The following is a 25,750-nucleotide window of genomic DNA, read 5'->3' as shown; positions in this document are numbered from 1 at the left end:
ACAGTACAGTGTGAAAAACAATGCACACAAATTGAAAAATATAAAATGAACAATTAATTTTATTGAACTAATTTTCATATAATAAGTCTTGGAATTAAACAACTTTCATTTATGTTATGCAACATATGGCTAAGTTTTTTCATCTAGTGAGATAGAGTAGCAATGGCACAGGGGAACTTCTGTGACCAACATGATGTGAAATCCAAATAAAAAGAATAAAATTATTCTTATGAAATTCATGCTGCTTTTTACAAATTTGATTTTTCCTGGATGTTATTGTAAATAATCCCCAGAGGACAACTGCTTGGTTGTAACCTGGCAAGAATCAGGTCCACAACAAGACGACACACAACAATTGTCTCATTTTCAAAACCATTTGGGCAAAAAATAAAATTAAAAAAAACACCCATCCTGTGTAACATGCTTCAATGCATGCATCAATTTCCCCATAACTAGAAAGGATTTTTCATCACAATGCTCATGCATCTCCATAAAGTATTAATGAAGTACACAGTCAAAAGTGCCAAACTACTTCCATTAACAAGACATTCTCCCTATCATGCTGGAAATTTCACAAGAAAAAAAGCAATAGTCCTTTCTTGAGGATGCATACTGTTCTTATTTCAATCATTGTGAACGCTATTGAAATAAATATTTCAAATTTTGAGAAAGTAGTTTTTTACCTTTTCTAGCAAATACTCAATGTATAGCCAAAACAGTAATACTGCATCACAATTTTAAAAATAATTATCATAAACCAGATCATCAGGCATGAAATTAGCCATCTATGATAAAAAAAATTAATACTAAACAGCAGTTAGCTTTTTGTGGCATTTAATTATATTTACTGCCTTGGACTGAATACAAAATAGTAACCTTATTGTTGTTCTGTGTGAGTCCTTTTTATTACCTAATTAGCTTTTTTATTTATAAATCTGTTTGTGTAAACAAATAAACCTCTCAAACAATTAATGTTTGTCACCACATCCAGGTTTTTAACCTTTCTGGGACAGCGAGGCTGACTGAATCCTTTGCAAAAGGTAACAGTCATTTCCTACATGCTGATGTTCCCAGTCCAGAATGAATTTTTGTTTCCACTCATGTCAGGCATTTCTGTAGCTTGTTTCAAGAAAATCAATCATGAAATCTCTATCAGATCTATTCAGATTGCATCAATCTATTATTATATTTATCTTTATTTTTATTAAATTTTACTCCTATTGAAAACACATTCAGAAGACATGTTTATTGACTCAGATGGGATGCACTTTCAGCTGATTATTTCTCAAAGGATCAAAAAGACTCCTATTGCTTAGTCTGAGCAGCTCAGTTTGTACATGTTTGTTACAGATTATACATGTGAATTTACATCTGAAGCTGTGATACTCCGCACTCTAGTGTAACTCACCTGCATTTTCTCATAATCTCCCAAAATTCTTAACTGAGGTGATGCTGAAATTATCTACTGACTATTCTCTAGCAGAAGTGCCTGAAAGAAAGTAGCTAGAGACAATAGTCTCTGTTAACAGCTAGATTCTAAACAGTGGATTTGGTTAAATAACAGTATCTAAATGTTACAAATCCACATGTAGATTCTTGGAACAGGGAGAACAGTTATTAAGTTTTAAATGAAAATTGGAACTTTATTTGGATATACTATAATTTTTCCTATGTGATTAAAAAATATACTACATCAAGTAATAAATATAATTCTAGCTAATAGTTTAGTTCTACACATCCTTTCCTAAACTGTGAATTACAAGTTGCTTTGTAGAAATCAATTTTCAGTGTGAGAACAACTTTCAATAATAGTTTCTACCCTTCAAATGAAGAGAATAAAAATAGATCAGGAATAAATTATGCCAGATTGTATAACACATCTTTAACAGCTGCAAAATTCTACAACAAATAGCATTTCAGGCACTCTCTGCTGAGCCTTAGATTTTATTTCACCCACGATCATCAGATATTTGCTGAAAGGCAAAACACACACCTTATTTGATCTGTCAACCTCCATGCCCACAGTGCCTGTTCACTGAAATTTTAGAAATCTTTTGACCTCATACAGAATGTCAAGGGTCAGTTTGCACAAGCAGCATGAAATCAGATGTGCCATATTGTTCAGCAGATGTTCCTTACTTCACACCAGTGTTTCCCTGGAAAACACAGGGCTGTCAGCATCAATAATGCGATGCTAATCCATTAACTTCTACCTATGTTTTGTCTCACCAGTTATACTCCTTATAGCTTATTTAGCTGTCTATACCCAGCTAGTGTGTCTCAGATCAACAACCAGAAAGTGCCAACATAATTTGCATTGAAGAGATGCTTTTTTCCCTTTCTCTCTCCTTCCTTCCTCTACTCTCATTTTCAAGACTCGGCCTGTTTCACTCTGCCTTAGTTTGAGCCTGAAACCACTTCTTCCTAAAGACCTTTCTCTCCTGGTACTGTAATTTTTACAGTATCATTATAGAGTTTAGAGACAGTTTTATTGTAAGTAATAAATACTTCTTAAAAGAATTCCAGCATCCAGCAATAGTGTTTATTTAATGTCACTAGCACATCACAAAAGATCATAACCAGTTAGAGGCCAAAAGCATTTCTAAATTAATATAAAATTTATAGCCCTCCATTAACTGAAAAAAGTAATAGAGACAACTAATGAGTACCAACTAGATATTTCAAACACTTTCCGCATACTTAAATATTTCAAGATACATTTAAACCTATAAATCATATAAAAATGAATGTGCCATGTACTTCATGCCTTTCTGCTAACACACACATGCTGCATCTGTAGTGGCACTGTTAAAACTCACACCTGCATAAATAACACCTTGCTAGTATTGCTAAATATGCTATAATTTATCTTCCACTGATGTGAAAGGTTATCATAATTTTTAAAGGTAAATTTATAGTTCCTCTAGCAAAGATTTTCAGAGAAAATAAACCAAGTTCCTGTTTCCTTGAAAGGTAATAAAATATATTCAGTATAGTTCCACATGAATAAATGCCAGAACAACTCTAAGAACCTTGTTTTAGGTATATTTCAGAGTATATCTCTGCCCTTGTAAAATTTGCATAGTTCTGCATTAGACACTGAAAAAAAAAAAATAAGGGATATAGTTTTTGGGTTTTGTCTTGATTTTCATGTCTTTTTTTAACTTTCTTTTTGTTGTTACTTCCCCTATACACAATTTTTCTTGACTCATTTCCTTTTCTTCCCTTTCCAAAGCTATATACTAAAAAAGCTGGTTTCCATAATTAAGTTGATTACTATCAGAAAACCTTTGCTTAATAAAATGTTTATTTAAAAACAGTCTATTATGAGCGAGAATGACAAAATCCAAGAAATTAAAAAAAAAAAAAAGATACTTGTACCAGTACTCCAGGTGGGGTTTCACAAGATTGGAGTAGAGGGGTAGAATTACCTCCCTCAAACTGTTGGCCTCGTCCTTTTCATGCAGCTCAAGATACAGCTGGCTCTCCAAGCTGCACCCTGATGGGTCACGTCAAGCTTCTCATCCACCAGAATCCCCACAGCCTTCTCAGGACTGCTCTCATTCAGGTTGGCTTTCTAACAGCTTCCATTTTGAAGTAATAATCATTAACATTCTCAGCCAGGCAACTGCAAAGAGTGCTAAAAATCAAACCCTGATTTTCAGTCCTTGTTCAATGATTTATTCAGAAGACTAGAGTACTTCTTTGAAATATATCATATCTGCTAGTGCTGTCACCATTTTCATTTTAGTGATCTAAAAATTATGTATTGTTTTTCATTTTTAAAACTTACTGCTGCCTGCGACTAATACATCTGTTAGCTAAGAAACCTCTTTTATATGAAACATAAAAGGCTTTTTTTCTTTATTTCAATTTTTCCATCTCATAATTCTTTTTTAATTTCATAATTTTACCATCTTTGATTAGTCTTTTCTTTTGCCCCCTATTTCTTTTTCCCTTGCCTTTCCTGTACACCTTTAAGCTTTCACTTTGCAGCATGAGAAAATTCAGATATATACAACCAATTATGAAGTATAGTTTTATGAATAATTCCACTCACATAAAATTGAAGTAGCTAAAACATTTTATTTCTTGGAGTTTCTGTCCTCATGCTCATCACTGCAGTGAGACTACGGTAAAGTAACATGCAAGTAATATCAATTGTATTCAGATAACCACACGGGGTGATTTGATAACCACAAGTGACAGTGATGAAGACAATGGATTGGGGAAAAGTAGGAACAGAGGTAGCACTTGGTCCAGAGGAGGGGCACCAAGCTGATAAGAGGGAAGGAACACCTCTCCTAAGAGCAAAAGCTGAGAGAATTGGGATTGTTCAGCCTGGAAAAGGGAAGACTTCAGGATGACCTAAGTGCATCCTTCCGGTATCTGAAGGGAACTTATAGGAAAGATGGAGAGAAATTATTTACAAAAGTGAGTTGCAAAAGAAGGGAAATGGGTTCAAATTGAAGGAGAGTAGATTTAGATTAGACATTAGGGAAGAACTCTTTACTGTGAGGGCTGTGAGGCACTGGAACAGGCTGCCCAGAGAAACTGCAAATGCCTCATCCCTGTTCAAGGCCAGGTTGGATGGGGCTTTGAACACCTGATCTAACTGAATGTGCCCCTGCACTTGGCAGTGTGGTTGGAACTAGATCATCAAGATCCCCTTTCAACCCAAACCATTCTATGATTCTATAATGATTTGATGATTCATTTATAAAAATGAAAAAAGGAAACATAGTTTTATATTATATCTTGAACTGAAAATTCCTTAAGTTTTTGCTGACTTGTGTACTTTATACACTTAAGAAGCCTGCTTTTATACTGGCATACAGATTTGTTTTGCTTTCCCAGTAGATTTAATGAAAAACAGGAGAATTTTTGAGCACTCAGTATAAAGACATTTTTTGTCAAATAATAAAAATACTTACTGAAAATATGCAAGGCATTTCTGCTTTCGCTTTACACTAAATTTAAGTTGGAAAGGTTGCTTTGACTCTTACACTGAGTGTGTTTAGTTTCTAGGTAATTTTGGAAAATTATCACCTCAGATATCAGTAATACTGCCACCATGCCTCTATCCTGCTGTGTGTTGATCAGAGATTATAGCATTTTTCATTTCCTTCATCTGATAGTCAAATAAAAACTGCCATTCTATAAAAAATAATTGGAGCTGCACTTTTCTTCAAATATATTTAGTTTCAAAACTAAATGTTGAAAATATTCTACCATTTTTTGATGATACTCCATTTCAAAGAGATTAATCATCCACAATCACACAGGCAAAGTTAACTAAAACACTCATTATATGATTTTTCTGTAGCTAGATCCTATAGTATCTTCAAATCCGAATATGTGGACAAGCTTCTGGCAATCCTTGCTTGTAGATTGACTTTATCGAGGTCAGAGGGCAGGCAACAGATGAATATTAAAATGCAGCCAGCATAAGAAAAGCTGTCAATGATTCCCGTGGGTAGTCGTACACACATGTGTTTCATACACACACGGAACACAAGGCGTACACCAGAATGGAACAGACCCATAATGAGCTCTAGGAAGACAGAGATAGCTTAAACATGCTTCTACTTCTATAAATTGTTGTCATAAACAGCAATTAAGAAATAAAAAAATAGTAAATCTAAATGATCTCAGCTACCCATATAGTGACCTGTAGATTTTGCAGAGGGACAGAGAGACAGATGTGAGAATAAGCACAGAAAGTAATCTAGGTATATGGATTGCATGGATTCTTTTTTTAGTCATTTGAAGTCAGTTTCATCTATTCTAGTGAACTGAAAAAAATATTTATAAAAGAACATCTATAACATTTTGTTTGACAAATTTATATAAATGTAACACTCTGTTGCCTACAGTATAACCTGAAGCCAAGGGCAAAAACTGAAGCAACTGATCAATGTTTTCTATTCAAGACGTTCTGATGGGTTTTTTTCAGAATTTATACAACCAATATAAACATAGTTATATTTGTAAATGTGAACGAAAAAAACTCTTTGAAATTCTAACTTGGAAAATATCCTAAATATATTCATAAACTGTTATTCTAATAGCTTGAACAGTTCTTTTTGTCATCTCTTCAGATTGTCTTAAACTGTTTGCAAAATTATACGAAAGCAGGCATTTCTTGGAAATAGTTTAGTTAACTAAATCACGCTTTCATGACAGAGAGCAATAACTCACAGAGCCAAATCCAGAATTTAGTTTGACAAGAAATCTGTTTAGTTTTGTGGTGCTACAACACTGCCACTCAGCCTACCCCTTTATTTTTTCATCTATTTGTGGAAGGAAGTAAAGATTTCAAATAACTTCTAATTTCCTGGGATTAGGACTAAACCACTTAGTTCTATTGACTTAACGTGATCCTTAATTTCATGAATTGACTGCACACTGTGATGCATTGAAATACACAATACAAACCACTGGTTTTTCCATATAATGTATAAACTGAGAATCATGTCCTCAGCCCTGCTTTCAAAAACTCCTAAGAATGGCCATTCTGGGTGAGACCAAAAGTTAACCCTAATGTCTCATTTCCAATAACATCAGACACACAAATTTTAAAATAGGATATTCAGATTCAGGATTTTTTTTTGGTACATTTTCCTGCCATGCATTTACCCAATAAATTCACAAACATCCATCAATTTTTTAACATCCACATCATGGGGTTCTCCCCAAGTTCTCCACAGAGTAACTACAGATGATGCTGTCAGAGTAACACTTTTCCACAACTTTTAACAACTCCTCTCCATCCAAGTGGCTACCCACCACAGAATGGTCCTTCTGTGGCCTGAACAGCTGTCTCTCCTCTGTAGCTTATGTTCAGCTGGCTTCCCTACTATGTGGACACCATTTCCTGACTGTCTTATTTTCCTGGACTCACCCTGGAATTGGTACTTCTAATCATCAGTAAATAAAAAGGAAGGAGAGACTTGTATGCCTCACATACACCTCTGATGTACAGTTCCTGATCGTCACTGTCCTGACCAATCTCAGAAATTCGTTGCATACTTTACTGCTCCACCTTCATGAGAATCATTACTTCTAGCACCATGCTTTGAGGTTTTAGAGCTTGCATGAGCATTCTGCCCTTCAACACCCTTTATAACAAACTATTTGTTTATTTAGCTGTTATTTCCCAGACAGCTGTTATTACCCAGCATACCGTGTGTATGTATGATACACAACAAATACTGTGGCTCAATAAGGAAATATTTCACATAGAATGGATCTGGAGGGCATCTTACAACACCAACAAGCATAAAGCTGTGCAGGATGGTATTTTTCAAATAACATACATGCCATCAAGTTTGACTTCCAATTACTTTTGAAAACCCAGCCATTAACTCCTAACCTGACACTTGAATCTTTTAGATTGTGTGTATGAAAATAACACCAAGTGTTAAAGCATACAAAAAAACCCATACAGAAGTGTGAAAAAGTGTATAGAAATACTTCTAATCAGATTCAATAGAGTGCACTAACAGGAAGAGAGAGGTTTTAATGACCAGTAAACTAAAAGCTGTCAAGTAAGATTTCAGAAATGTTCTCTGTAATACAGAAACGTTACCTGATGCAAAAAAATTATTTAGGAATATCTTTCTGTGTGTGTAAATTTATACACCGCAAGCTTACTGAATATTCAGTATAACTCTACTAATAAATTTCAGTTAACTAGAAAAGAGTAAAGTGAAAAATTTATATGACTGGACTGCTTAGGTGGACTCCTCAGATCTTCTGTCAACAAACTGCAGAATATTTTAGCTGAGCCTATACCTTTGAGAACCTGTGATTATACTGTACCCTATTATAAAACCTATACGTATTTTCATTTTTATTAAGGCAGTGGCTTAAGTATGTTCAGAATTTTTAAGAATGGGTAAGAATTATCAGGTGTTTTATTATACTTTTACTTTACATATGACTCAAGTTTCACCTGAACCTTAGGGTATCTGAAGTAATTTTATTCACACATACCATGAGTCCAAAATCTATTAATGTTTCCCTTCAGACTATGAAAACTATTTTTTTTATTTGTGCAGTAATAAATGCCCTTATCTGCCATTGAATTTTATTTTCTTGAAAGTAAATGTGTTAACCTTCAGCAAGCTCCAGGTTACAGCTTTATTAAACCTTAAAACAGAAGTACAAGAGTCCTTTGACAGTTCGACAAAACCTCAGATAACAATCCATAACAGGATATTTATTTTTCCACAGTTCATATTAAGAACTGCAGACCATAACACTCCTGCTAAATATAAAAAGTGTCATGAGAGTTTAGAGCAAGCATATTCCCCCAAAGCTTTATGCCTGCCAGAGATTTTGTGTTGCCATACTCTTTGCCCCTTTTTTCCTATCCAACAGGTCCTCCTTAGGTACCACAAAAAAGTGTGACCTTTTTTCAATTACAATGAAAAAGATTTCCATAGTAGCATCCTGTAGATAGGATTTAATTTAAATAATTTTGCAAATAATTAAGTTTGAAAGTAAGAGCAAGATAACATAGAACTAAGCTTAAAAAATCAACCCTCTTCCTCTATAGTTCGCATTTTAATTAGTGAAGAACCAAAAAAAATTGTAAAAACCATCAGGAAATTCAAATGTAAATAGTTTAAATCCCTCTTGAGAAAAAATAAGTTTGGATGTTTATATACAGATAAGCCTATATCAATCATTCTGATGAACAAACCCACAGGCAAATTGTTGGCATAATACATTTTTAGTCTCAATTGACTACTGAAAAAATTAACACATTTTTAATAGTGATTATCATATTTTGGTAAATAAATAACAGTGTTAGAATATGTGACGAAAACCATTTAAAATGTGTCTTTCATGTTGCTTGTTCAGCCAATAAAATAAATACAGATATTTGTCTCCTCTGTTACTTCCATGTAGCATGACCAGAACCCGAAAGATGACTGATAAGAATTGTATACTCCTGAACACAATGAAGGAAATGAGAAAGCTCCACTTCTAAAAGATGGAAGAATGAGTTGAAGATGATCAAGTATATATATTTAAATTTCTATCTGTACATATGCTTTCAACTACCTTTACTATTAAAGTATCATCTCAACTGAGAAGAATATGATAGCAATTTCATTTTATAAAAAGAATTGCTTATCATTTTTTGACTTGTGCCATCCCAGTATATGAGAAGAAAGATGTGTTAAAATTTGAACCAAAGTTAATATATATTAATTCCTATTGGTTTTTTATTATACTTATTCCAATTTTAGTTATTTGTTGATGCAGACAGAAATCTATTACCCTCTTGCACATTCTTGTTGTTATAAAACTGAGCCTTGAAGATAAGAAAAATAAACACAGTAATTAGAAATTTCTCTTTGCGAAAACATTTCTTGATGTTGCTCTACTGTATAAGTAGATGTCAATGAAGTGAGAGGAAAGGAAGATCTATAACTAAAAAAAATTTATAGATAGTGATTTTGCATCACAAAAATGCTGATTTCATTATTAGAGTCACTAAAATATGTATCTGGGGTTTTGGGGGGTTTTGTTTTGTAAGATGCCTTAAGCTCAAAACTTAAGCTTTTACACAAGGCTGTCCACAACTGGTACTTAACGCCACAGTAAAATAATGCAGTTCTCACAGTAAAATAATGCAGTTCTCACATTATTGATGGTCACTGATGTGACAGGGTATGCACCATGCTGCCTGAATAACAAATCATTGGACAAGCTCTGATGCACCAGGCTTTTCCAGAAAAGGCAGCCAAATTTAGATTATGATTAAGAGGTTTAGGATTGTGTATTAACATTGATTTATATTTTGTGGTATTTTCACTACTTCTACATTGTCTTTGGCAATACCATTTATAATCTGCTTTTACTGGATTTCTTGATTTTCATTCCTTGATTGTACCTAGCAGTAGTAAAATATGTTTGCCAGGCATAGAAATGATACCTGCATCAATGTTGTATCTTTTGGGTAAAAGTCTTTAAAATTTTTCTCCTCATTGCTGCAGGAGAAAAAAAAAAAAACCCTTATCCACATTTTTTATTAAAACATGTCCTTTCTTCTGCATCAGTGAAACATTTAATTCATCATTTAATCCCGTCTGGGATTCCAAACACACATTTAATATCCTGACTTATAAGAAAGAAGAGGAAATACTCTGCCATGTAGGACATTTATCACTACATATTCTATCTTATCTTCCTGTTTCTTTTTAATTATAATTCCTAAATGTGCTAGGTCTAATTTAGCCTAGATTTACATAAGCACATTCTGCTCTTGTACTTAATACATGGACTTGTATTTATTTCAGGATGGAAGGTTTGTACAAATAAAAGCAGGATTCCAAGCAGATAATGTAATTTTTTATTGCACTCTTTACTCAGATAAGTCATCCCAATAATAGAAAGGAAGTAAGAATCACACATTTCATTATTTATACAGACTGTTGGTGCTTTTAAGTAACTAAAGTATGTTCAAGTAGTTTGATATCTCTCTAATCACTGCTAAATAAACATATAAAATATTACTACTTGGCCTGAACTATAAAATTAACTCTGATTTAGTTGCTCCACTTGAGAAAAACAAGCTGATGCATTAGCCTTCTTTTCTTTTTATGACTTTCTATTGATTATTTTCATGAATCCTGGTATACAAAATTAATTTGTTCCACCTTTTCCCCCCTCATTAAAAATAACTGCACGCCAAAAACATTCTTCAAATATCTGCTATTCAAGCTATGCCCTTGGACAAATATAAGTGTCAGAACCCTCTTACTTGATAAACCTTTAAGAATTCAAAATTATATTTATATAATAGTCTCTTGAAAATATAATTTTCTATAAACACTAATGTCATCCTAGAATACACTCAGAAAGGAAAAAAAAAGCCTTTAATGGAAATTAAGTTAATTCCATTTTCATGAAAGCAAATATTTGAAAAAAATTCTGAGATACTTGTTCCAGCCTATTTACACAGTGAATGATTAAGAATAAGGTGTCCAGTAAATATTGCTCACTCAGCTTGAGCACATGATTGTTTCAGAGAAGGTGAACGTTGGCAAACTGAATAGATACATATATATACACATATCTATATATGTATATACACATTTTTGGCTAACCTATTACATTAATTTAAACTGTTGTTGCCTGGCACATTTTTACAAGACTTTCTGAGGTGCAGTGTATTCACTTCTTTTTTTCTATTGAAAACTCTACTAGTACTTTGCTATTAAATCTGAATGACCAAACAAATATAAAAATGAGAAAAGAATTTTATCCCATTCCTTCTTCATGAGAGATCATTTGTAAAAACAAACCTCAAAATGTACAGACATATCTCAGAAATAAAATAAATAATTTAAGATCTGCATTCAGCCACACAGAATCAATAAAGTAACCTACACATTAAGCAAGAGAGTCAACGTTTGCTGATAAGTGTTATTAAATTGGATTGTTTTAAACAATACCTTCCTACTTTTTACTGAAAGGTATCTTTCCATGAGAGGTCCAGTACTATAAAATACCTAACAAAAGATGTTTAACAGTGGCTTGACTGTTCATGCAAGCTGTTTTCTTATGTATCACAAACATGACATCAGATTAGTCACCTTTCCACTGTGACACAACAGATTTCATATTAAGTACTGTACAGTCAAGTAAACCTACCCCATGCTTGCACTGACCCTGATTTTTTTTCCTCCCCATAAGGACTAGGAAAAGAGGTATACAAATACAGGAGGTACACATACAAGATCAGATAAAAAGGTGATTTAGAGGAATGGTACTAGAAATATTTAAAATGAGTTTTCATTGTGCTCAGGACAGCAAATATATGAAATGCTCAAAAGAGAGTAAGAATAAATTAGTTCATTCTTGCCTATGGCACTGAAAATGAAAGGGGACACGAGTTGTACAAAATACCCTCCAGCTCTCTAAAGTTGTGCTTTTCCATGAATGTTAAAAAATGGGATAAAAAAGTCCAAGCAAAATTAACTCACAGCAAGATTAATATGCTGATATTCTATGGGTAAGTTGTTGAATTATTCATGGAGCTGACAGGTTCATTCAAGAAGCTGACATTTCTGATTTCCAGTGCACCGTAAGGATATGAGAAAATAGTCACCTCTATAAATAAGAATTTGTGCATACTAGTATACATGTCCATGTGCAGACATCTGGCTTCTAATACTCATTTTAGCTGAAGATTTTCTAAGTATTTTTTCAAATCATTTAAAAGTCAAAATTTTAAAATAATTCTAAATCAGTGCAGAAAATATTCCTGAGGAATACACAGCCATTTTATTGGAATCTTCAATAAAACTTGTTACAAGGTTGATATGTAGTGTTTGAGATTAAGAAATAGTAAGAGAGATGTCACGTATCTATTAAAATGAAATGCCAGAAATCATAAGGACTAATAAGCTATGCATAAAACACTTATCTGGAACATGATCTACATTAGAGACAATTTGAGCCTTGGTCTCTCATATCTTGACTTAGTCTCATAATCACTAAAAGTTAATTATATTGCCTTCTCTGGACCAGAACTTTGTCAGTCCAGACTGACAAAGCAAAAAAAAAAAAAACAAACCACAAACCAACAACAAAAAACAAAACAACAACAGAAAAACAAACAAAAAAACCAAACAAAAAAAAACGAAAAAAACCCAAAACCCCCAGAAAACAAAAACAACAAAAAACCCCAAACAAAAACAAACAAAAAAACCCAAAAAAAACCCCCAAAAAAATCAAGCAAAAAGAAAACAAGAGTTTTCTCTCATTCATTCCAAAACAGAACATCATGTTCTTGAAAGAAAAAATACTGATGGATCTGGAGAAATAATTTTCTACCTAGTTAATAAGATAAAAAAGTTTTAAAAATTAGATAATTTTCATGTTTTAAAAAAATTATTGACAATAAATTATTGCCATTGAAGTAAATTTAACCTGAAGATGTGACAGAATATATTTATTAAATATACATCAACTGCTTCTATTCATATTTACTCAAAACCTAACAACAAACTGCTGCCTTTGTCAAGTGAAAGAGGTTTTCTGTTTGCCAGATGACAAAATTATGTTTGAGATAAGTACCATTACAAAACTTCATAACTTTGAAATGCCAACCTGCTACAAATTGGACACGTCTCAAAGATTGTCTAAGAAATGGAGAAGACCCTTGCCCTAGTGCTACTTGAAATTGTATTAATTATTATGTGAAAGTGCTATCTTCATATAGTTCAGCACAACTAACTGAACTGATAACCAAATACTGTTTTGACCATCAAATAAAGACTTCTGGGTGGCCTAAGAACATTAGAAACGTAACTACTCATATCACTGTCATGCTTGTTGAGAAATGGATAATTTCTATTACAGTATAGTTTCACAAATAGATTTTTTTTCCTCAGTATGCCAAGACAGTTTGGTCTACCTCTAGATAAAAGCATTGAACAGAACTGATTTGGTTCTGTACTGCTAAAAATCTAGGCATCAAATTATAACTTTAATGTAGAAAATGTACTTTTAAAGAAATCATGAGTGTTTCCTCCATATTGGATGTTAAGATCAGAAGCATGTGTGTGTCCCAGCACAGAGAGTTAAATATTAGGAAGATTTCCACATTCTTGCATATTAACCAAAACCGAGGAAAATAGTGTTTAGTGAAAGTTTCCAACTGTAAAGTTGAAACTTGTAAAGGAATATAGGGATAATCTGTTAAGGTGCAAAAGGTGGGGGGGGGAGGGGAAGAATTAATGTTTGCAAATTTCTGCCTTAATATATATTCTGTCACATAAGAAAGAAATCATGTTTACTTGGCTTTTAAACATGGAATTAGGAATTAAACATGGAATAGGTGGAATTCAGGCAAACTTTCTCACTGCAAACTACCTGCTGTCCATACAATGTGGATCCAGAGCTAGGCAGCCAGCAAAGAGAGTATGCTCAGCTGGGGCATGAAGCACAAGCATTCTAGCCAGGAAACTCAAACTGCTCTCTACACTCTGCTTATGTCTGAAGATAAAACAAGCTTCAAAGTTCCTGGAGAAATAAACTGTCTCTACCCAGATAACTTGTCTGGCCCCTGATCTTAAAAGTAATTCCCATGGTAGTACTGGCAAGAGGAGTTTAACATGGATCAATACAGACAACATTGTGTCACAACAGCAATCAAAACTGACTGCAACACTGCAGCTACAGCAAGAGAAAACATCTGAAGTAGGTGGCAGCATTCTTACAGGGGTAAGAATGTCTTTTCATATATGGATTCCTAGGGGTAATCAGAAAATGAAGACACAAAAAACCGGATGTACAACCAAAACCAGTAAAATAACTTGGAGCCATGTGGCTGCTACAGGACACAAAAGAGATCAAAGAGCTGCATGAGCATTTTTCCTAACAGTGCCATTTTTTTAGCTTTAGTAAACTCCAGATATCAATGTCATGTAATAAGCAAAGGTAAAACATAATATTAAATGTGTCAATATCAATGCCAATTGTGCATATATGAGAAAATGTATCAAAGAGGTGTTATTAAATTCTTCCTCCACCAAGAGCTGGACCTACACTTCTGTGCTGATTGCTCCATGTTATTTCACAATGTCACATCCCAACAATAAGAGGAATGCTTTGAATTCCCTTTTTTAAAGCTAACTTGAAATACATGCAGAAAACTTTCAGTCATGTATTGCTACACTGGTATTCAGTTAGTAACAAAAATATATAGTAAGTCTCTTTTAAAAAGTAATTAAACAGATTGACAGAGTGTCAGTATGCCTTATTCATTAACAGCTATATGAAGAATAAATTATATAAAACTATAATTCTGTTGAGGTTAAAAAACTTAAAGAGGATGCAAAATAAAAAATGTATTGGAGAACAATGATAAAGTGATTAGATCTTTAAAAATATCAGCTAATTACTTATGCTGTAGTCCCTGTAAATACAGGTTGACAAGAATGCAGGCACAGTAAAAAAATATTTCTTTCTTCACAAGCCTTTAAAATTCACATATATTACATATATGAAATAACCAGAATGTTCTAAACACAAAACCATTAATATTTTACCCCTCAGCTCTGGTACCAAGTCATGACTTGAGAGTCTATCGTTCCTGACATCCCTAGTATAGTAACTGTACAGACAGGTAAAGAGTGACTAACAGCTCTGAGCTGCATTAAACTCATACAACATAGGCTAAGTGAGAGGTAATTACGTCCTGATGGAAAGTGAAAGACAGACAATTCCATGGGGGAGCCTGTGAACCATGCCAAGGTTAGTACAAGGAAAGGAAACTATAAGTGTTCCATGAAACCCAAGTCCCCTAAGGCTATTATTTTATATACTAAAAAAATTCACAGATTTTAGTTCCTGGCTTGATTTTTCCAAGATATTTTGCTTGTCTCCTTTGAAAATCACACCTTAAAGATTAGCCAGTTTAACCATCCCCCCAGTACAACCATGACCATCCCTGAACCATACAGATACCCTTTGAACACTTCCAGAGATGATAACTTCACACTTTGCCTGGGCAACTTATTTCAATGTTTAACTACTTTTTCTTTGAGAAAGAAACCAATATGTAATCTGAACCTCCCCTGGCACAGCTTAAGGCCATTTCTTCTCATTTGTTGATTCGACACATGGCAGAAGAAAACAACTTCCATCTCACTCCATCCTCCTTTCAGGCAGTTGTAGAGAGTGATGAGATCTCCCCCTCAGCCTCTTCTTCTCCAGGCTAAACGCCCGCTGCTCCCTCAGCCTTTCCTCATAAGACATGTTTTCTAGACCATTTGTCACTTCTGTTGCCTGTCTACAGACATGCACCTCAATGGCCTTTTAGAAGTGAGGGGCCCAAAAGTGAACACAGTGCTTAAGGTGTGACATCACCAGTGCCAATGCAGGGGCATAACAATGTCCCAAGTCCTACTGGCCACACTGTCCTTGATACAGACCAAGATGCCATTTTTCTAAAAAGATAATTGAACAGTGAGATAACAAAGTGCAACTAGATATTAGAGGACACTAAGATTAAGCTATCAGTGGGAAAACTTATTTCAAAAATTATTACTACATCTGTGACAACTCCTGCTAACATTCCTGCTACACAGATGTTAATTACTTTTTGTTTTGCTCATCTGATACATATCATATATCAGGGAAATTATTTGTAACTTTCAAGGTAATTTCAATTATTTGTTACCTTTCAAGTTTCTTTACCTTGGACACTGGAAGAAGAGATTGTATCCCTGAACATATCTCTATAGTTCCAAGTCACATTGCATAATCTGATAAAAGGAGACTTGCACACCTTGCTGGTACTATATTTTGACATGATTGCAAAGAAACTTTTTTATTATTATTACTTATTTGATAAGCTATTCAACATTTATCCATAAGAAAAATCCATAAAAGTTGCCTATCTTACTTTGAGATGAATGCTTTACACAAGACCCTTTTTTTACATTCTGAGTATAAAACGAACATGGGATAACTGCTCAGATTCAGAATGTGACTTTTATGTGCAAGGTCAGTATATTCAAGAAAACTTTTCCAGCTGGAAACTTGATCACAGCAAGGTTTTTATTATGCCAAATTGTCAGTGGCTGTAGCTTTACAGTTAAAAATAGAAAAGGCAACAGCTAATACAAATTAACAGTGTTGCAATCATCAGACAGCAACGACAAACCATGACCTGGCTTTTTATGACCCCTTGAAATGCTACAATTATTATTGTCTTCAAAGAAAGCTCAACACTGACTTATGCTAAAAAAAACAGGAAATATTTTAAAATAATGTCAAAATGTCAAAGCAGTCCAACTTCAGCAATTACTTTTATCATGGCTATATTCCTCTTTTGAGCTAACACTCTTGAGGTTTCTAGCTGCACTTCTGATTTCCTATCACTCTCCAGTTATACAAATAAAATTTCTTCATTTATATCTATCTGTATATACATACATGAACATGGAAGAAATATATTTGTATTTCAACGCCTTTGCCGTTTTAAATACACAAACTTTAGGTTTATAAACTATTTTACTGTCAAAAACCTGCACCTAAGAATGTGACTCTTTCAGACTTCATACAAATTTCTCACTCTTGCTCAAAAGTGCATGTGAGGACATGAGCATGAAGATGTTGCTCAGCTTTTAACATGACACTTCTAGCACACAGAGATTTCAATGTGAATACCAGCTACTCAAAGTAGAAGACTACCTACCATTTCATGACTCTGCAGAAGTAAATTAAGTCTTCAGCACATAATTTTAAAGACGTATTTTAATATGATCAAGGAGAAAGCATTTTATTATAAGTGCTGCAACAATCTGTTGTTTTCTGCACTAGATTCCTGCACTGATTTAGTAATTCACCATAAACTTTTAACTTTGCAACAAACTTTGACATGTAGGAAAGAAAAATATTTCAGAATTTATCTTTTTGTTTTGTTTTAAAAACTGCTTGATCAAATTTGAAAAGATTTAAACTCAATAGTGTTAAAATAGCTTGTAGTGTGGATGGTCAAAAAATCCCTAGATATGGAAACAGTAGTTTCAAATATTCTATTGGAATGCAGTCTTCTGCACAGAGAAAAATTCTGTGCTTTTTAAAAGCTATATTTTAAAATTGCTTAAAGAGTTATGCCTAAGTATCTTTCCAGTACAAATGAATAATTATTCTAATAGGCAAAAACATATATGGGTATCCTATTTTAAAAGCACGTTGTGCTAAAAAAAAGAAAAACAGAGCAAAAAAAGCCCCCTCTGAAAAAAGGCAGCCTTCCAAAAGATTATCACAAACTTTTCTGTACGTGAATATTAAAATCATACAGTTGTCAAAATATTAATTCAACATGTTCACCCACTAGTGGAAACTTAGAAGAATATATGTATTTGCACAATATGCCTCACCAGACAACAGTTTCAGATAATTTAATGCATTACAGATCGTCAACAGATATAGAACGATTTTAGACACAGGTTTTATGCTGGTTTTGCTGGCTGATCTTCTATTTCTGATAAACAAATGAAGAAATGTGCTGTGACATAGGAATTGGAATTTAATAACTAAATACATCAAAATATAGATTACGAAGGTTAAAATCCAGAGAGGAAGACTGCACTGGTCCTAGCAGAAACACTGTTATTTTAAACTGTGTAGAAGTTCTCTCTTTTCTTTTGATATACAAAAAGTCACTACTCTGCTGCCAGCTAGTGCACACTCCTACCACAGTCTCCAATGAATGCAGATGTTCTTTCAAGTGTACATCTGAAATACTTTGCTGATAGTAGAGATTCTAGCCAGAGATTGACTATTAAAGGATGTGACTTTTAGACTCACCTACCCCCCTACCAACACCAAAACAGCTACTCTAAGTTCTAGGTGAAACACAGTCCAACTTTCCAGTAAACTTTAAAAAAATACTAAGAACAAAAGATAAGAAAAACCATACATTGACATGACTAACCCAGTTCCCTCTTAAGAGAGACACTATACATAACAAATACAGTAAACTGCTCTTGCTTGTTATTTAGTGGTGACAAGAAATCAAAAGATGCTTGGGGCAGTCATCACGACACATTTGATTTGGGCAAACAAAAAAGTCTAAGATCCAGATATAATTTCAGAAAATATGTTTTTTAACCAAAAACATCAGAAAGAGAAGGCACCAGTCCACTCACTGCAGAATATATATAAAAAGTTTGACTATCTGAACCAGCATTCAAGTAAGTATATACGTTTTTCCTCCAAAATTATTAGATTTTTATATAACATGGTAAAGAAAAAAGAAAAAAAGCCTAGAAGCTAGTACTTGAAGAAATGAGGTACATAAAGTTACTGTAATACTTACCACTGTGAAATTCATAACCTTCAAAATCCATATTGTCATTGCTAAATTAACAATCATGGTAACCAACAGCAGAAGGACAAAGAAGTATAAGCACCTCTTTCGCCATCCATAAATCCCTACTGGGTAAAACTGAGGATGTTCAGTCCTTGGAAGGCTGTTCTGTTGTGTTGCTAATATATACTGCTCTCGTGTCATCTGTAAAAGAAAGATGTAAGTATAAGTAGGGAAATGAGAGGTCTGTTTTTCACACATAATATTACATTACAATTATCTCAGAATGTATAGAAAATCAGTTTCTATGGGCACAGAAGAGATACATTCATCTAGCATTAACCACATCAATGTTATTTGTACTAGGCATCTAGCATGAATTTGTTGGATTTTATGACTTTAATGTAAACCTTGGTTTCTGTTTCAAACTGGATTTGCATTTCAAATTTATCAGCAAGAAACTATTAAAAATATAAAAGCAATCTATACATGTATTTTACACTTTAATTCTGAATATTGTTTTATTGTCCTTTATGAGATCATTCAGCAAAATTTGGGTCTGGAGAAAGAGTAATGTACCTTTTCTTTTGTACTGGTTTTGGCTGAGATAATGCCAATTTTCTTCATATAACTTGTAGCCAGTAGACTCTTGTACAAACACAAGAAAAATCTCACCTTTCTAAAATACATCTTTCATAAATGAAGTTTTCAGTCTTTTATTATACTTAGCAAATTAAATTAACAATTGATGCTATTATACACACCTCCTTATTTTACAAAAAAAAAAAAAACCCAAAACCACATTTTGCCCTTCAAGAGATGGATACAATTATAATATGTTGAATTCCTGAACTAGTTTAAATTCTTCTCACACACTAACAAGCAGTAAGTATTTGCAAACTGCTTAAAGAACTTTCAGTTATTACTTCCTTAAAAAAAAGGTATTTGTGCCATTTAATAAAAAACTGTTTAATTTTTTTCCTTCATAACTGTATTTTACAGATTTATATTCATATTCAGCTGTCAAATTGCCTTTAGACGGAAGGTATTAAATTTTCTCTCTGACTTAAAAATTAAATTAAAGCATTCTCATTCTGTTTATGTAAGAGTTCTTTCTGTAATATGCCCATTAGAAATGTTGTTTTAATAGGCTTTGTCCTCAGGAGGAATAAGACAATACAAAACAAAATTAAAAAATCCAAAACAAAAAACCACAAACTCAACAAACTTATAAACTAGATAAAAATCAATTTTCAGCTTAAAAGCTGCCTTTCTTTTGACTAAAAAAAGTAAAAATACACAAAAATGAGTCAGTTGATCCAATGAGAAATAAAAACCAGATTACATGCATTTGAAGGATCAAAGAAATGTTGATTTTATAAGATTTTTAAAATGTGAAGCTCAAAAATGTTCATGTAATTATCTGTGTTGCTGGATATTTATCCAAATCAACACTCTTTAGGTTTTATCATTCTTCTAGTGAATGAGATATTAATGGAATAAATTAACACACAGTGAATAATTAGAGCCATAAGTCATAGAACACACATATTGTGACAGTATATATATATCACTGAAATAAGTCAAGACAGAAATCAAGAATTTAATAAGCAGGTTTTATGAAATTTAGCAAACAGGCATTTTGTCATTTTTATTTTTTTCAATCATGATTTCTTCTCTTTGCCCTCAATTTCAATTAAATGCAATGTTTCACAGTTTATTTATTTAGTGAATTTTACAAACAAAATTGCCCTCAAAGATATTTCTCAATCCTCCCAAAGCAAAGTATGGCCAGGTTCTAAGACCTTGCATCATCTTCTTATCATATGCTGGCAGTTTTCATCCTAATTGTGTTAAAATGCCTTATAAATCTAGAAACTGAGTACACAAATTGGCTATCAACTTTCTCCTTATAATGAGTTTCTACACATTATTTAGCCAGTCATTGTAACAAAATGTGATGTATAATTAAATTTTGAGATTTAAACGGGTTAATTTTACATCATTTCTATTTTCTTGATTTAACTTTATATATTACATATGAAAAAATTATGTTTGTTAGAAATAGCTGAAAAGCCAACTTTCAGACCATGACAATGTCAGAAGTAGCACTGGTCCTAAAACTATGAATATAGCTCCATGGAACAGACCCTTTGCAACACAATTATTAAATACAATGACATTTTATTCCATCACCACAGCCAGGCATCCCTCATTTCCCCCTGTACACTGTTCAACCCTGTGAGCCTTGGTGAAGCCAGAGGAGAAATCCCCACCACAGCCTGTGGAAGATCCCATGCTGCAATAGCCTGAGGGGCCAGAGTTTGTGACCCCATGGAGAGCCCATGCTGAAGCAGGAGCCTCTCTGGACCTGTGAACCCCTGGAAGGGGCCTCTGCCTTCTGTTGAAACTGTCACCTGGAACATAACACTACTCCTAGACATTCTCTGTGCATTATTCCCTTGATTCATAGAAAGAATGAAAACATAAAGGTACTTTAAAATATAAATTCACAGTATGACAGCATCTAGACCCAATATTCATTTGGGTTGATAATGAATTAGATGAGTTGTAGAGATTCAGATACAGAAGAATGATAGCCAGCAAGGAAGATTCATCATACCATCATTTAGAGGAAAAAAAAAATATCAAAAAAGCAATCTGGTCATGACTAGTCATAGCTCAAAACATCATAGAGATGATTTACCTGAACCAGCTATCTCTCCCTACTCACTCTGAAAGTAATACAGCCTCTTGTCCAACAGGTAATACTGTGGAGAACTCTCTTTTTGTATGACACTACTGCAGGCCATTCATTTTGCTTCCCCTCACACAGTATGTTGCATCAAGCTTACAGCAGAAAATAATGTTACAGGTTTCTTTATAGACTTTTGCTGAAAGTTTAGCCTACATGCATCACACGGAGCAGGAAGTGCTATAAAATTCATAGCATTTCTTGTGTAGCAAATACACAAATGTTACATCCCAGCCTTGGCTTTAAAATCAAGACTTGGGATGAAATCAAGGAGCTCATTATAAAAACAAACATGAAGATGGCAAGTAAGTGGGTTGTATCTTTTGAAAAAGCCTGATGCATAAACAAATGAATTTTCTTAGAAAGCATTTTAAATGCCAAGCACCTATGCATGAAGCTCTTGCTGTCTCTTCTAGTATGTGCTGAAGCAGATGAATTGTTCCTTGTCTTTTACAAGAGTTTGGTAATCTAGAATACTTCCAAAATTAACGGAAAAATATTGTATTATCTTGATTTGGTTGAGATTATATCAAGACTGGGATTGACAAGGTAGTAGAGGTGCATTCCTAGAGAATTAAATATTGGACAGAGAGAGAAATTTCATCTGAATTTTTTATATGGGCTACACCTGACACCTGCTAAGTCTTCTCCTTTTGGCATTAGCCATTCAAGCCTTTCAAAGGCAGCCAAAACTGTGTCAGCAACTGATCCTACTACAAAAAGTCATTGGGGAAAAATCATTTGCCAGTTAAAAGCCTCATAAATATATTGTACATTTCATGCAAAACAGCCTAAATCCTTATTGCCCTCATGGGTAATTTTGTACTTGTTGAATTTTACTTATTTTTCTCTTTAGTATAATTGGGATGATTACTAAAACTGCTTTGGCAGCTCAAAAGCATTTGGAGAGTGTGGTTCTTCTGAGCCTTTTCCTAGGATTTGTCATGGTATCACAGAATGGATTCCAACCCCAAGGATAGAGACTAAACAAACTGTGCCTCACAATAAAATAAAAAAATTATTTATCATAGACTCTTTTTGTCATGTAGGCGTCAAATCAGAGGGATTTCAAGATTCTGATCTGAGGGTTTGATGCTTTTTTGTTCTGTTGTGGATTTTTCTTCTTGTAACTTTTAGATTTGAAGGTAGAATTGTACACAACACTCCAAAACTGAGTTCTTTAATGAAGACATCTGGAAATGCCTTTGCACCCTTGAAAACCTAAAGTAAAAAACATAACCAAATAACTTCACTATCAAGCTGTACATAAAGTCAGTTGATTACATAATTTATGTGATCTGAAGTTTAATAATTCAGAAGAATCTGCTTTTTTTCTTGGCCACAAAGTACAGTTTTGTCATCGATGTCAACGAGGCTTAAGTCAGTATGTTTTTACTGACAATTTGCTGGGTTTTATGCTGACAATTAGAATTTAATTTTTCCTAACTCAATACAGCTAGATTACTACAGAGACTTCATTATAGCCACAGGCAGGACAGCAGCTGAGGTACAAAATTTTCTCCCTCTGATGCCTGTGCTTACTAAACACTTACTGAAACAGCTGTCTATAAAAGGACAATAAATGTTTGCATCTTGGATATTTTCTCTCCAATAAAATTATCACTTCACAAAAATTAATATCAGTCACCTGATACAAACTATTACCATTATTACTTAGTGTGAGCATTTATGGCTGCTCTGTTCAACATATTTAATTGTAATGTTCTCTGCACAATGAAGTTCACAGCATGTTAAAAGAATAAATAATCATGTAATGAGAATAGAATCCTACTTTTTACCACTGTTCTGTGACTTGAAATATTTCTAAATAATAATAATGTGCTATACTGAATTTTCAAGGAAGCTGGACTCAAATCCAGCTGAGGCTTGATTTTTCTCAAAAAATATGCCTTTCTAAGCTACATTTTCAAAACCAAACCTCATTTCAGTACATTTTAGTGTATTTGTAAAAGAAGCTTTTGTTTTAAGAACTTACTCGTTATTTCAGTTTATTTTGCTTTATAGTCATCTAACTTTGCATATGGTGTTTCAGAACAACTTTTTGAGGAGTTCTATCTAGCTACACTGACTATTAAGGAAAGCCTTAATCAAACTAGGTGGGATCACTGAAGTCTAGTAACAGCAACGCAAGATTCCATATAGCTGAGTTGTCTTAGATAAAAGCAGATGCCTAAGGAGAGAGACTGCTGAAAGATACTGCAGCATTCTGCCCTACCACCTGTGATAAGTCCCTGGAACTTATCTCAAAATACTCCTTCTGCTAGACAAAGAGATAAATTTTGTCTTAAATAAATTCTAAAAGACTAATAAAATAGCAACAAAGTCAGGAAAGCTACAGCAAACCATTGGATCCCAGTTTAAAAACGCAACACTTTTCTCTTAAACCTGGTGGGCTCTCATCCCTGCTGCTCTACATATCACAGTAAGGCACAGAACACTCACAAGTGCTAGGACCAGCACTTTACATCTGCTCAGCTCCTTCTCTTAAGGCCACTGAGAAGATAAGATGAATAATGTCTTTGCTAAGGATATTTCATGAGGAGAAAACTTGGCAATCACATCAATGGAAGATGCCAGGACCAATACTTCTGTGGCTTCACAAAAACTGGAGGTAATTTTCCTCTGTGAATGACACATTTTGTTAAATCAGTTTCAGTAGATGGTGGCAAAAGTGTAATCTTCAAGGGTCAGGATAGATTTTTTAAGAGTGGCAGACTCACCAAACTCAGCTGGACTGGAAGTAGAGGTGGAATGAACACTTTATGAGGAATTACCTTTGTTAAATAGGTAATTTCTGCCTGTAGTTTGGAGACTAAATTTCTTGTAGGGTAATCATGTAGTCCACAATGAAAGAAGAGGAAAGATAGGAAATATGAACAAAAACCTGAATTTCTAGAAAGATGGAAAATAAGCTTTTAAGTAGTCATCCTTTTCCTCTTATTTTCATATATGTGTAGCACAACTCCATTGTATGGCTAGAAAACCAATACTTGTCTGAATCCACCTACTTGTCTTTTCAGGCCTAAAATACATAACTCTGTAAATTCATATGAAAAATAACATGGACCAGAGTACAGAAAAAGCTGCATTTGGTAAGTGCTATGATATGAAGAACAGGAGTATTTCTTAAAAAGACACTGATTACATTTTGGGTTTTACTTTTATTTGTTGAGCTTCTTCACTAATGTACACAGGCACAGCTACACTGATTTTTTTTATCAGTTTTACCTTAATGAGAATTTAATGTCCTCATATTCAATATTAATAGATTCTCCATCTCGTGAGGATATTTTTTAATCAATAGTAATCACAATCATATAGATAAGTGATCATAATTATATCAATATGCAAACTAAAGGTGTTATTGGTGTTACAGTAACAAGCATGAATCAAATCTTACTACCATCCAAAGCTCTAAAACTCTAAGCTATATTTTGCCTGTCTGCCTGATAAGAGTACAGGCAGAAAAGAGATGAATTCATCTTAATAGAAGACGGAATCCACTGTGAGAATTAGATATAAAAATACATATAGGTATGTAAATATAGATAGATGATCTAGGTATAGATAGATAGACAGATACACATACAGTAATCTCTAATTTTATAGCACCTACCTACCAATATGGGTTCCTGCTCCAGTCTAAAAGAATAACAGTTTTAAAATTTAACAAGAGAGTTATTTTACCAGGTGTTGAAAATATTAACATTCTGGTCATGACTTTTTTACCAAGATAAGACAAAACCCTCAATTCTTAAAATACTCTCAGAATAGAGATTTAAGTAATTAATCTATAAGTTTACCCTGTATTTCAGATGATACCATAAAGCTATGGAGAACACCTAGGTGGATTGTGCAGAAATGAGGAATGTAAGTTTACATGTTTTTAATTTCATATAATATACAGGACTAAGACTCTAATTTGTTTCCCTTTTTGTCTTCAGCATTTCCTTCCTTTAATTAGCTTATTCATCTTCCTTGTTACTAATGGATGCAACCCTGATCAGCAGTTTTATAATTTATAAATGTGGTTTCACTGTGATGGCTTGTTTCTGTGCCTGACTCTTTATGAACCATCTTCATGGCATCCTAATACTGCAACAAGACTACTCATCTATCTAGCA

General features: G+C 33.7%; 1 protein-coding gene across 2 annotated transcripts in view; it reads right to left on the bottom strand.

The window, feature by feature from the left end:
- SGCZ (sarcoglycan zeta) overlaps positions 1-25,750 on the bottom strand; it is a 405,020-nt gene that overhangs the window by 162,003 nt on the left and 217,267 nt on the right. The window contains exon 3 of one of the 2 annotated variants that reach the window (XM_054514715.1): positions 18,860-19,054. In XM_054514715.1, the coding sequence (XP_054370690.1) occupies positions 18,860-19,054 (195 nt within the window). The remainder of the gene's footprint in view (positions 1-18,859; positions 19,055-25,750) is intronic. The other variant, XM_036382601.2, reaches the window with a different exon arrangement.

The sequence above is a fragment of the Molothrus ater genome, chromosome 4 (assembly GCF_012460135.2).
Source record: "Molothrus ater isolate BHLD 08-10-18 breed brown headed cowbird chromosome 4, BPBGC_Mater_1.1, whole genome shotgun sequence".
Taxonomy (NCBI): Eukaryota; Metazoa; Chordata; class Aves; order Passeriformes; family Icteridae; genus Molothrus; species Molothrus ater.
Note: the sequence above shows the minus strand (reverse complement) of the source record. Positions and strands in the feature narration are given on the sequence as shown.